At 36.2% G+C, this 14,995-nt stretch overlaps 1 protein-coding gene across 1 annotated transcript in view; it reads right to left on the bottom strand.

The window, feature by feature from the left end:
• Window positions 1-14,995, bottom strand: part of NAV3 (neuron navigator 3) — a 157,651-nt gene that overhangs the window by 93,349 nt on the left and 49,307 nt on the right. The window contains exons 4-7 of the mRNA XM_021716218.1: window positions 8,982-9,114; window positions 7,905-8,175; window positions 5,691-6,399; window positions 3,160-3,648 (exon numbers count right to left, since the gene is read on the bottom strand). Of these exons, the coding sequence (XP_021571893.1) occupies window positions 3,160-3,648; window positions 5,691-6,399; window positions 7,905-8,175; window positions 8,982-9,114 (1,602 nt within the window). The remainder of the gene's footprint in view (window positions 1-3,159; window positions 3,649-5,690; window positions 6,400-7,904; window positions 8,176-8,981; window positions 9,115-14,995) is intronic.

Genomic DNA, 14,995 nt, shown 5'->3' on the forward strand with positions numbered 1-14,995 from the left:
ACACATTTAAATTTACCAATATAATGTAAAGCTTTAAGTAGACATATATTTGACTCTGGATCTTAATGATATAAGTAGATGTTTTGTGCAAAAACAAAGGGTTGCAAGGACCAGGTAGGTAGTGGAAATGAGTGCTGCATGGCTTTAGTCAACAGTCTAAAAAGGACAGGCCCTGTTTGCCTAGAGCTGGACAGAAATGTGAAAGCAGCATTATCAGATCTTCCATTTAAAGACAAACCAGGAATTTGCAACGTTGGTTACTACTTCGAATTAAAATTTTGTTGGCTCACAAAAAACAAAGCAAAACAAACGTGGACTAGTCACAGCTCAAGGACCATCACTGACTTGCTGCAGAGGGAAAAGCTTCAAAGAATATATTTTATTATTTGCTATTTTTTAAATTCAATTTAATGGAGAGAAATTTAAACAAAAATTAAAATATGAATGAAAAAACTAGTGATTTAAAATAACTATCAAGGAAGTCTTCTAAAATTATAGACAGACAGGTAAGTTAGGAACTTATGTACCTCTCTATTACATAGCTTTAATTCGTTTTCCCTAAGTATTGACACTTTAACACACTTTCTCTCAGGTAGGGCTCTTTGGAATTCTTAGCACCCCCAAAATTCACTGACCAATTAATTGTAATTAAGCCAGGGCTACCCATTCGAACTAATTTTATGTTCAACAGATCATAGACTTTCTTAAATGTACTTTAAAGGTTTAGAGTCAGCTGCTATTGCTTGTCATTTGGCTCTCAGGAAAAAAGAAAGCATGATGTCAAATATCAAAATGCATTTCAACCCAGTAATTCATTGAAAGAAACAAATTAATGTTTATATTATACTGTACCTATGAACTTATTAATATTTACTTTTTACAGTCTAATATTCATTCATACATTGTTAACATGACTCAAAGGCAAAACATATTTTATTTATTCAAAATTAGCTAAAGGTTTATTTTAGAAAAAGTATGGGTCATTTTAAATGCTATGACATTCCCATTCATAAAACTGACCTATTTTAAAGATTGAACAAGAACAATTAAAAAAGTTCTTCTAGAAAAAGAATAAATAACTGCATATTTGCTATTGTATTTTTGTAGTGAAAATTTATATTGATTTCAGCTAAAATATAGATTAGAGTAAAATATTAAAACAACATTTTGGATATAGCTATAAAACTCAGCAATCTTACTATCTAGGTTTGATTTGAGGATGACTTGGTTATAAATAGTTACTTGACTATATTTCAGAATCTTTAATGTCTGAATGCTGAAGAAAGAGGTTGATGACTAAATTCTCAACTTGCTTTGGTCACCTTTATAAACTAAAATAGCCAGTATTTTGGACTGTGGTTGTACTTAATGATAACCTATTTACAGTATGCTTGGTGTGGTTACCAAGTTGTTATTTCTATTCCTCATATAGTTTCGATATAATTTGATTTGTTTGTTAGAATTTTTACAAATGAAATGTGAGAATGCCCATTTATCTTAAAGGTGCCAAAATTAGAATCTAAGATTCTATTGGAAGTCTGACTTCTGAGACAGAAAATCAAACACTTAACGGGCTTTTATGTGTGCTGTCTATAACAGCAAAAGCAAAAGGAAAAGAGATACATGTTCTTTGCCATCCTCCCGCTGTCTGTCTTGATCTAACTTTCATTTATTTTATTTTATTATTTTTATTTTTTGTATAGACCAGGTCTCGCTATGTTGACCAGTCTGGTCTCATTCTCCTGGCTTCAAGCAATCTTCCCACCTCAGCCTCCCAAAGTGCCATGATGACAGGTATGAACCATTGCACCTGGCCCAGTTTTTTTTTTTGTTGTCATCTGTTTATGAGGAAAAACTTATTCTGTAATTACCAGTCTCCTGTAGCAAGTATCAAGCACTAATATTTTAGTTTGTACTAAAATTATTTTATCAAAGGAAAACCCTATTCACATGGCTGTCCCTGTCTCACTGTTAGGGAAGTGGGAAGTAAATTGGGATAGAAGCAATGTTTTGCTCTGGGTTTATTTTACAAAGTTAAAATCAATAGAGAAGTATAGAGTGGGAAATCTTAGATTAAGGGATAACTGGTGCACCATAGACAGAGTCTACAAAAGAGTTTTTGTTGATGTTGCAAAATATTATGTTAGGTGTAATACCGGAGGTCTAGAAAGGAGCAGATAGGCCAGCATCAATTTCAGAGTAAGAAAAAAAAAAAGACAGGGGAATATATCAGGTATATAGGGAAATATATCAGTGACCAATAGTGCTCTTCACGTGTGACCAAGCCCATTTTTTAAAGCTTTACCTGTGCTTATGTTATCTTGGAGCATAAACCAAGAAATAAGTAGCATTGTGTTTGTCAGGGAAAAAGAGACTGTTTTAGGCATTATCCTGGAATAAGAGTCAATACCAACATATCCAATAAAGGATGTTTTGGGGAAAAGAATCTAGAGCCATTTTGTTTAAGTAATGCTTTGTGATAAGTATATTAGGTAAGAAATGCCTTTGTATATCCTCCACTTTAAGTAAAAAAAAGAAAAAAATATATATATACACAGCCAATGGGAAGGAATAATGGGAAAAAAACTTTTTTATATGATTAATTTTCAAGGGATCTATTAAAAATAGCACTGGTGTTATAATTTTCTCTAACATTCACTCTGACAATTGATTTTTTTTTTTCCAGGTCAGCTATGATTCCCCAGCAAACCATTTTTCATAGAGATACAAATGAAACAATTTAACATACTGCTCTAAGCATAACTGTAGAATCAGTTAAATTTAGTCTTTAAAAATGTTTACATTGTCAGAAGGAGCTTGTGCTATCCTGGAGCCTAAACCACATCATTAAACTATCTTGAGAAGACAACCTTCAATATCTAAAAACATGCTTTGAATTTTATCAAGATGCCTACTGGGTATAAATGTATGCATTCTTATTAAGAAACTTAATTATCCAATCACTCTACCCTTAATGGCTTTATTCCTCTGCAAATTTGGTTGATAAGAACAAATAAAAGGCCCAGTCTCATCAATCTTTTGTCCCTTTCCACAGGAGCACTCACACTGAAATTAAAGGGAATTTAATGGGATGGGGGGTTAGGCACAAGGCAGGGAGGAGGGGGTGAGGAAGTTGTCAAGGCCTCCAGGAAAGCTCACCTTTCTGAGAGAGTAGATCTCACACTACCAGTTCTCATGAGCAGGCTCTGGACCTCGTGAGTGCCTGTAGTCAGTCCAGACAGGGAGCCATGATGGCTGAGGGGGAGGTCAATGGACTCCGAGCTCGTATGGAGGCTAGTCATGGACTGGTAACTCGGAGTGTCCTTGCTGCCTGCAGAGGAACTGCTCAGATTGGCAGCCCACACGAGACCACCTGATGTGAAAGAGTGAACCGACGCTGGGCTGGAAGCCAACGAGTGGCTTAAGCTTATAACATCTGTAGTTAAGTCTGAGGGTTTATTGAAGAGAGGGCTGCTGCTGCCACTTAGCCCTCCAGCACTGCCCATGCTGCCCGTACCGGACGATGGTGACTCCAGACTGCCTTGCCGTGCTAATGTGGTACTAGGGCTGGGCATTACTGAGGAGGATTTCACACCCTCAGTATTAGGTGCAGAGGCAGATTTGCCACCTGCCTTGGCACCAAACAACCTAAAAGAAAAACAAATAACAACTTCAGTTGTTCCAAGAAGCTAATATCCACATTTAATATTTAGGGTTACAGTACACAGAGTCAAGTGTGCTTTGGCGTACTGAGCTACCAAGCATTTCCTGTCTCTGTGTTAATGAACTTTATGAACTTGGACTTCTTAATCGAGTGCTGAAAAGCTTTCATATCACCATAAGGGTAAGTCAGTACTGGGCAGCTACTAGGGGAATGGGGGAAGTGGGCAAAACAAGAGTTAGTCAAACATGAAAATCCCTGGCTTTCACAATTAAGTGATCATGAGAATCTTTCACTCAAATGAATAGTTTGACCACATTTGCTATAACCTATTTACAGAACCATTATAATGAAACAACTTCTACGCATTCGATAGACAATACTTAAATGGAATTTTTTCTCTTTTACTTTTAAACAGTGTATTCAAAATCTAAAAGAAATGCTTAAGGCATGGTTTAGGAAGCTATGTTGAATATCTGGTGGTCCAAGTGACTGTCAGGGAGTAGTTGGTTGGCAACAATATTAGACATTGTTGTCAATCTGTCAGTTTTTCTGCATTTTCCCCAGGAAAGGCCAGAGGGTTTTATGTCAGTTGCCAGTGCTATTCAAATACGTATTTTTAATAGTAATTTGAAATACAGTTGGTGCTGTTAGATTTTGGAGTTTAGGCCAGAAAACATTTTAGTTTTGTACATGAAGTAGATGATATAATCAAATTTATGTAAATATGGAGATAAAATGATATGAGGTAATGGCAAAATGATTACTGATTAAGTTGCAATGAAATCCATATTTTCTACAGTGAAAAATTTTATGACGAATATGAGAAATTGTTTCATAGGTAATGGGCCACAGGAGGGCACTATTGGCTTTTACTTAAGCAACAGAAATATTTACTCTCCCTACAAGCCATGCGTTATTCTTTCAAGTGAGAGTCAACATTTCAAAAAGTCAGTTCTTCAGAATTAATATTTCTACTGAGGAATAGAACATCTATGTTTTTCATTTATGCATCTGAGATTGTTTGAATATGAAAGTAAATTTTGCAAGACCCCTTATTTTCAAGATATCAAAGTTCTTGGCTTAGTCAAAAGAATAAAAACAAACATTAAAAATATTTAACATGTAATGAACTGTAATCATACTCTTCCATTTTGCATATCAGAAAACAGACTGAGAAAGATTCAACTATTTGTACAAAACTTTTAACTATATCTATTTTCCTACTACTTAAAAACATTTTGTTACTTAAAAACAGTGATATCTTAGAGCAGAACTTTACACATTTAATACCAAAAACGATCCTGGTATAGAAATAAAATCATGCTGCTTACCAGAGTCCTATCAAACAAATTGCTGAAGAGTTAGAAAATTCAGCCCACTCTTCAATTGCTATCCTGAACCAAACATCTGAATATTTTCAAATTCTGTCAGTGATATTATACCTTGTCTTTAATATATTAAGATATGGTACTGTATATAAATCTCTTCAGTGTGATCTGTTATAAGAACATGACCTTATCTACATTCATGATCATCAACTCAGAGCCAGCAAGACAGCAAACACTGGCAATAAATACCAATAGTCATAAAGATCTATTTTGTTTTTCCTTTTTAAGTGTGGAAAGAAGGCATGGAAATCTATAGAAATAATATAAGCTATTACTTTGCTTTATCACTACCCCTAGGTATAACCATCTACTTTTAAGTCTCTGATACGAGACTCATGTTTTATGTTGTTTGTGCTGTTAATATTATAAAAGTGAAACCTCGAAGTTTGATCATTTTTCAAAATGAGTACTATTTTCTTTATACTAGCTGTCTATATAAGTGTCTTGGAACCCACTGTACTTTAAGATTCTAAGATATATATATTCGAGATAATTGTTATCTAAGTATCTTGGAATATATATATACATATATTATATATAAAAATTTATATATATATGATATATAAAAATTTATATGTTTACATTATATGTGTATATATCCTTTAATACTTTTCCAGCATTATTTTATACATCCTTACCTTCGAAATGTAGGTGAGGCAATATCTGGATACTTGGATCCTGGCTGCCTGAGCCCTTGTGCACCACAGGCACTGGCAGAGGTGGGGCTGGATTTGGGAGAACCTGACAAAGAAACACTCTCTGAATCTGAGACTGCTACTTTTTCCTTCTCCTTGTCTGTTTGGTTGACGGTGACAGGACTCGAGCGCCCTGACCCAATCTTAGTGGGTTCTCTCAGCTTCGAGGTAGTGGCCCCTGCTGACTTGCTGCTGACATTGGAATCAATACTGCTGGTACTGGATCTGTGTCCCCCTCGGCCAGGAATGCCGCTGGTGCTAGATTTTGAAGGACGGGGCAAGCTGCGATATTGTAGGGTAGTCTTTGAGCTAACATGAAGCACAACATCATCCTGATTCTGGGAACCGTCCAGACTAGTTTTTCTCCCTGCATTGGATTTCCCACCAATGGCAGCAGATTTGGGAATTTTCCCCAGTGTTGCTGAGCCACTTGTGATGGTCGCGCCACTGCTGGTGATCATAGTCGAGGACCCTATTCCACTTGGCTTCTTAAATCCAAACGAGCTGGTGGCAGTTGATCTTCCAATGCCCGAAGGGGGCTTTTTCCCTTCATCTCCACTGCTTTTCCCTGCATCTGAAGGAGACCTTTGCAGAGATGATCCTTTTAAGGGAGCTTTCCCTTTCTCAGAAGCTTTGGCATCATCGGTTTTCCCTAATTAATGAGAAATGCACAAATATGTGTGCTTGCATATTTTGATTTTGTAATACTTTCTGAAACAATGCCTAAAATGTGGATGTTTCTTTTATTACTTCAGTTCCCAATGCTTATTGTTTTAGATCCTAACTCTAATGTACTGAGAGGATTGAGTGCACAGTTATGAAATTTAGTTGTCAAAGGAAATGTGTGGAAAGATGGAAGAGATAAAATGAAAACACATATTTTAGCTGTTTGTTGATGTCTTATACCTTGCAATTTCCTTCCTTTCTAAGCACAGCACTTAATCCTATCAAGTAGTAGAAGAATTCATGTGAATTTCAGCAGGGTGATTATATTTGGAATACCCTGTTGCATTAGTACTTCAGATGTCACTAATGATAATTAGCCCCTATCTAAAAAATAGTTACGGGGATAGTCTTCCAAAAAGAGATGGTATAATTTTGTAGAATTCTTCCATAAAGTCTAACTCACAAGCAACATTTCAAATCCCCAACATTCCAATCCATCAGATTACTGTGACTGCTTTTGCCCCTCAGAGATTGTAGTGAAACTCAGTGGCACACTTAACATAAGGATTCCAAACCTGGCCAGGTGCAGTGGCTCACACCTGTAATCCCAGCACTTTGGGAGGCAGAGGCAAGAGGAGTCCAGAAGTTCAAGACCAACCTGGGCAATTGGGTGAGACCTCATCTCTACAACAAATTAAAAAATTAGCTGGGTGTGGTGGTGCATGTCTGTGGTTCCAGCTACTAGGAAAGCTGAGGCAGTAGGATCATCTGAGCCAAGCAGGTCAAGGCTGCAGTGACCATGAGCGTGCCACTGCACTTCAGCTTGAGTGACAGAGTGAGACACTGACTCAAAAAAAAAAAAGATTCCAAACCTTCATAAAAATGTTAGAACAAAAGAAACCTTATTGTTTCTTTAATAACCTTATTTTATTTCCTCATGACCAGAAATAAATGTGGTCAAGTAAGGCATGTAATAGCCCCACATTTTGATGGTGTTCTCTAGAGAATGCCTAGATTATTGTATTAACCCGGGCTAATATGATAACATATGTGAAACTGAGACTAAAAAACTAACTATATGGAGAAGTATCTGATTTTTTTTTTTTTTCCTTGAGTTGGAGTCTCACTCTGTCACCCAGACTGGAGTGCAGTGGCTGCTCCCGGCCACCGCAGCCTTGACCTGCTGGGCTCTGGTGATCCTTCCTCCTCAGCCTTCCAAGTAGCCGGAATTACAGGCATGCGCTACCACACCCGGCTGATTTTTTGATTTATTGTAGAGATGAGGTCTCACTGCCCAGGCGGGTCGCAAACCCACGGGCTCAGGCAATCCACTCACCTCAGCCTCCCAAAGGCGTGGGATTATAGGCTGAGCCACCAAGCCTGGCAAGAATCTGATTTTTAAATGAAAGTTATTATTAGAGAAAACAAAGTTTGGACAGACACAATAAATTAAAAAGCTTTGGCATAACAGTCACCAAACAACAAGCCTACCAGGAGTCTTGAGCCCACTTGTTCCAGTTTTCTGCCTCGATGGAGTTCCTCCCTGAGCAGACATGCCTCTTCTCCAGGAACCTGTCTGTGAAACAGCCAGGGAAGCTTTCTGCCCTACTTTCTCAGGGTCTTCAGGAAGTCCAGAGGCAACACTCTTCCACTTGCCACCTGCATCCCCATGGCTGTCAAAGTCTTCTTCTGTTTTTTTCAGCTCTTCAGTACTATCCCAGGTTTCATCTGCTGTGGAACGTTTCTCTGAATCTGTCTTCAGCTATACAGAAAAATATTACAGAAAAAAACTTTACGCAGAAAAAAAGGATCAAACATGAATAAGACATGGGAATATACTTTCAGATAACTGGCAAAAAAAAAAAATTCCAAAGAGTCTTCTATTTTTCTCTATCTTCACTGAAGTTTTATTAATTTTAGCCACATAATTCTCACTTAAACATATTAGAGACTGTCAGAAGAAATATGTCTAGAACCCCAATTAAATACTTCAAAAAGGAAGAGATTTTCTGTCAAACATAACAAGGAAATATAAGACAAGCTAGAACTCAGTTATGTAAAGTTGATTCTTGATATACCATTCACAAGAAATTCAGTCATTTATTTCAGAGATCAATAGAAAATTAATCAAGAACTATCCAAAATTAGACTATTAAAATAATTTAGATTTTTCAACAAATATATTATTTTATAAGGAGAAACATGGTAACAGATTAGATTGTAATCAGCAGAATATATATATACACAAATATATATATAGACATACAATCAGTAGAAAATGTGTGTGTGTGTGTGTGTGTGTGTGTGTGTGTATGTAATCTAATTCTGACTGCCCAAAACAGTCTGAGATGTAAATTTTTGCATCTCTTGAGCTTTGTAGCTTCAGGAAAGACTAAGATAAAGACACTTCAGGGTCCAGGTGTACAAAGTGAGTCATTGTTAGCTCTGCCATATTCAGTTTATGCAATTCTTTTGGGTTAAGGGTTTGTGTTACACCTTAATCTAATATAAAATAAATTTGAAGAGGCTGGTTATAAGCATTTGAAAAAGAGAGGAGGCAATTCTCACCTGAGTGTTCTTTCTGGAAGGGACAGTGATGTTGGAGTAAGAGCTGACAGAGGAGGTGGTGTTCAAATCATCAGTGCTGATGTTATCGAGGGTATCACTGAGACCACTGCTCACTGAACTGCTGTCATCCCAGCTAAAGGTAAGATATGCAGCAGTAATGAACCAAACACAGGAAGCACAATGCAAGTCACCTTCATTTTCACAAAACATTGATCATGTATTAGGAAGCCAGTCTTTTTTCAATCTTATAATGAAAATTTATTTCCTTTCCATTTTGGGAAAATCGTCAGTATTGAGTACATAATTGAAAATGACCTTATCTGATATTTGGAAAGAATTAGTGCCTGGTGCAGTGTCCAGGTTATAGGGGAATGTCTGTGAAACAAATAAAAACACTGATACAAATATTGCATGGTATTAGGAAATAATATCATTACAGCTGACTATCTTTTCTCCCCTGAAAAAGCAACCAGGAATCATAAAGCATGTAAGATTTCATCCTGTGTTCTAAAGCTTTGCAAAAACCTGTGCTTTAGTCAGGCACCAGAAAATTATTCTTCATTTTTTTCTCCTTAACTTCCAATAATTCACCAAGTCTTGAATATTGAATTTCATTCAATCATAGCATCCCTCCTGCGTTCTCTTTCATTTGTCTTAGATGATATAAAATATATGGCCTTCTGCTTTTGGTCTTTCCCAATACCACTTCGTCTGCTAAAACTGGGTCAGTTAAAAATTCACATCTGTCTATGTCACTATCCTTCTCAACACCCTTCAAAGACGTCTTCATTCCCAAGCAGTAGATTCTAAAATGAAACACAGCTGCACCACTGCACGCACAAGGAAATCCATTTGGGGTATAAGAGAAATACCTGAAATTCTGAATACAGTCATGCATTGCTGAATGACAGGGACACATTTTGAGAAATGCATCTTCAGGTGATTTTTAAAATTATGTAAATATCATATTGCATACTTACACAAACCTAGATGGTATAGCCTAATACACACCTAGGCTATATGGTATAGTCTAATTTTCTTAGACTACAAACCTGTACAGCATGTTACTGTGCTGAATACTGCACTCAATTGTAACACAATGGTACTTATGTATCTAAAGATAGAAAAAGTTCAGTAAAATATGTTATTATGATCTTATGGGACCACAGTTGTTTATGCAGCCTGTCACTGGTCTAAATGTCATTATGCAGCACATGACCAGATATTTGCTCTTAATCTAAAAAGAATAAATATAATAGACTATATTAATATCCATGTGCAGGTCAACATGGGCACTTTAATTTAGTCAATTTGCCAGATGATGGAGAAATACTGTGACTAAGCATGGTAACCTGAAGGAGAATGAGAACTCCATGGTGTGAAGAGGTGGACCACGGTTCCCTCATTTACTGGCTGGTTCTTTGTTTATTGTGATGTGTTGCCATTACCTGCTTACCTATACTCTCTTAAATGAGTCTATGTACACTGGATAATGATACTATATATAGACAAAAGTAATGTCTCATAAAATGGACACATGTCTTTAAAAGTCCCCCAGGTATAGGACTCCCTTGAGCATCTGAATGTCTCATTCATATCCTGAATTGTTCTTCTGATTTCTTTGTATTTTTCAGAATTTTCTTGTATCTCACTGAACTTCTTTAAAATAAACATTTTAATTCTTCATCTGGGATTCAGAGAATTTCTTTATGATTGAGATCTTTTGCTGGCGAATTATTGTACTACTCTTTTTTCTTATGTTTCTTTCCTGTATTTTTATGTTGATATCTGAGCATCTGGTGTAAAAGTTGCTTCTTCCTATTTTTGAATTTATTTTTGTAGCAAAGCACATTTTTTCTGAAGGTGTGTATGTTGCTGGCTGGGTAGATTTCTTCTGCATTGATTTTGGGTGCCTGCAGTAGTGTGATCTCTATATGATGTCTTTGGCTGCAAACAGTTTCAGTGTTAGCTGTGGTTTCTTCGGTGGGTTAGGGTGCGATTATTAGCAGAAGTTGTGGTGAAATGTTACTGGGAACTGGAATGCCAAGTGGGCTGGTCTTTGATCCCCCGTGGTGGCACAATGGGCTGAAAGTGCTTGTTTTACCCCAGCGTAACTAATGCTTGGCTTGCACTGGTGTTAGTGGTTTTAGGAGGGCTGATTCTTGGGTTTCCAGGTGACTTGTTTGGATGCTGGTAGTGCAGTGGTGGGTTGCGCATGTGAGCAAATGTTCAGACTACAGGGCTGTTGGTGTGATGTGGGAGATGGCAGTAGCAATAGTGGAGAAACCCGCGGGAACCCAAGCAGTCCACATTGGTGTTGGTGGTAACTGCAACAGATTGAATGGGACAGTCCCCTGGTTTGCTTGCAGCACATGCAGGTGGGTTCCAGCTGTAGTGGTATCCGTAGGTTGAGTTGGTCCAAACCTCAGGCCCCAGAAGGAATGATCAGGTACCAACCATGGTGGCCTGGGCTGGGCAATTTCTAGGCCCCTGGATGGTGTACTTTAATACTTCATCCACTGGCTATGAAGGCAGGAGTGTGGAGTCTTTAGGCTGCTGGCAGAATGCTCAGGTGTGGAAAGTTTTCAGCTGGAACATCATGGGTAGGTAGCCACAGGGAGTGCAGTTTTCTTGCAGCCCACAGCAATGGCAGTGGGATTTGTCCTTGTAGAGCATAAAAGTGCCAGCTTTCCTTTTCTGTTCTCGGCCTAGCAGTGACAGCTACAACATCACTCTGGCCCCAGGGCAGGATGTAGACCTTTGGAGGCTAGGCTCTCAGAATAGCACCAGCAGTTGGCTTGTTATCCAGGAGGGTAGGGCACCTCTCCACAGTGCAATTTTCTTACACCTTGATATCAAAGCAGCCCACAGCAGCAGTTGTGAGATTTGTCCTCAGAGTGCCTAGGAGTGTGAGGACTTCCTTCTCCCTCCTTGACCTGTGATGGCAGTGACTGTTTTATACATACATTGGTTACAAGATCTTTTCAGATATATGTATTGGAGATATTTTCTCTCTATCTGGTTGTAGGTTGGCTTTTCATTTTTCAAAAGGTAAAAGAATTTTTACCTTTGATAAAATGAAATAGTTAATTTTAATAGTTCATGTTATTATTTTTCCCATTAAGAAAGCATCATTTACCTCAAGATTGCATAAATTTTTCTCTTATTTACCATTAGAATTTTATAATAGATTTGGTTTTTACATTTAGGTAAGTAACAAACTTCTTATTGTTGCATATAATGTAAGATATGGGTCAAATTTTTTTAAATGTATTACCAATACTTTTTGTTGAAAATAATTTTTTTTCCTGCATTTAATCACCTTGGCATTTTTGTCAAAATATATATGTCAATTTCAAGATTCTCTACAATGTTTTATTGATCTTTATGTGTATCTTTTTTGCCAATATCAAATTATCTTGCTTATTGTAGCTTTACAGTAAATTCTGATATTGGATACTATAAGTTCGCCGATTTGTTTTTATTTTTAAAAATTCCTTTGGCTATTTTAGCCTTTTTAATTTTCATTTAAATTATAGAACCACCCTGTCAACTTCTACAGAAAAGTCACTATTGTTTTGATTAGTGTTATATTAAATCTATAGGTTGCTTTTGAAAATATTAATATCTTTTTGCTTTTTTTTTTTGAGTTGGGGTCTTACTCCATCACCCAGGCTGGAGCTCACCACAGCCTCAACCTCCTGAGTTCAGGTACTCCTTCTGCCTCAGCCTCCTCAGTCTCTGATACTACTGCCTACACTGGTCTTGAACTCCTGGGCTCAAGCAATTCTCCTGCCTCAGCCTCCCAAAATTCTAGGTTTATAGACTGAGCCACCATGCCCAGTCAGTATCTTAGTGATATTAAATCTCTCAATCCACAAAGAAGTACTCTCCACATATTTTAATCTTCCTTAATTTCTTTTAGCAATGATCTATAATTCTTAGAGTATACGATTTTATTTTTAAAAACTAAATATCTCATGGTTTTAGGTGCTTCTATAAATGGTACATTTAAATTTTCTTTTTAAAATTTAATTTAATTTTTTATTTTAAAGATATGGGGTACAATTCAGGATTAGGTATACAAATATTCATTATGCAGTTACCCTTGTTGATGAGCTATGCCCCTCCCTCTCCTGGAAGTTTCCCCAACTGCCAATCCCACCTACCCTCCCCTGGCAGTTTCCCACTACTGCCAATCACTTTCTTATAGTATGATGATAATTGTTCAAGGTCCTCTTAGGAGCGGGAACATATCACTGAGTATGATCGACTCTAAATCCAACCAAGTTGCTGCGAAATCCATATGTTTGTCCTTCTTTATGCATAATATTCCATTGTGTATAGGTAAATTTAAATTTTCATTTTTTAAATTTCTGTTGCTCATAGATAAAAAACACTCAAATATGGAATTTTGGCTTTGTATGCTAAAATCTTGCAAAATTGTTATTTAATTGTTGTTATTTTACCGATTCCTTTGTCTTTTCTTCCTACGTACCTATGTCAATTGTGATAAAAGGCAGGTTTTCTTTTCTAATCTGTATGCCACTACCATATACTTAAACATGTAATGCATCAACAAGAAGAAGGCCATTATTCATAGCTAGCAGGAAGACAGAAAACCTAAGAAACAGTGGATACTGTCTTATAAAGGAAACAAAAGAACCAGTCAAAGCCTGGGTTGGATAAGTCAATTATTCTTTAATTATAAAATGGAAAAAATAAAATTAGGATTTATACCATATGCTGATTCAAATTCTAAATGACTTTGAATAAAAAAAAAGTAGAGGGCTATCTTGGGAAATATATATTTCTGTTCTCTAAAAGAGGAAGAATTTTCAAATAATAAAGCAATAAAGAAGATCATAAAGAAACCAGTTAGACTAACACACATTTCATTTTTTTTGATATGTTGAGAACATGACCTGAAAGTGAAGAAATAAAATGCAGAAAATGTTGGCTAAAATGTGATTTTAAATAAAACATAAAGTTCTTACTGCCTGAAGCTCAAACAAACCAGAAATACTAAACTGTCCATAGAAACATAAAGAATTTTCACTGAAAATTTACAAAGAAAATTTTCTAATATCCCAAAAGCATATGAGGAAGTTGAGCTTCATTAATTAAGGGTACTAGCTAATAAACAATTTGTAGAGAGCCCTTTCTAGTAACTAGAAGCTATTCTGAACATATTCTATAGTAATTCAGTTAATTCTCAGCAACCCAATACGATTTTATCCCCACTATATAGATAAGGAGACTGAGGCATTGAGAGATTAAATAACTTACCTAAATTCTCACATGCAGTAAATAATGGAGTGGGGTTCTAGAATATTGTCACTTAACCACAATAATAAAATGCTATTAATGATACACTATTTTTGTTTCGTTAATCCAGTAAAGATTGCCTTAAGTATTAATGTTAGATGTTGCCAAGGATGATATGAGACAAATACATTTATTCAAAACTGGTGGAAGTGTACACTAGTGTAAATTTTGAGATTATTTGGCAATATGTATCAAATGTTTTAAAATTATTTGGACATTTGACCTAGCAATAACATTTCTAGGAATCTGCTCTAAATAAATAAGAATTGTGAAAAAAGGTTCATTTAGAAAGATATTTATTCCAGTATTCTTTTCTTAGCAATCAAAATAAATGAACTATTGACTCATGAAACAACATAGATTTTTAAAATTAAAATAAATGAAACAACATAGTGAATTTCAAATACATTATGTTAAGTGAAAGAAGCCAGATTCAAAAGTCTAGATACTATATGATTTTATTAATATGACAATTTAGAAAAAGAAAAATTTGCATAGATGCTGGACTGATCAGTGATTGTCAGTGGTTAGAATGAGGAAAGATTTGTGGTAGTGTTTATATGGCTTGATATATATCTCAAAACTCAGAATAATAAAACAAAATTTTACAGGTTTTTATGTAAAAAAAAAAGGTAGCTGATTGATCTGTTAGCAGATTACTACTTGGATACACACAAAATTACTAA

This window comes from Carlito syrichta, unplaced genomic scaffold (genome assembly GCF_000164805.1).
Source record: "Carlito syrichta isolate Samal-C Ts95f unplaced genomic scaffold, Tarsius_syrichta-2.0.1 Scaffold308324, whole genome shotgun sequence".
Lineage (NCBI taxonomy): Eukaryota > Metazoa > Chordata > Mammalia > Primates > Tarsiidae > Carlito > Carlito syrichta.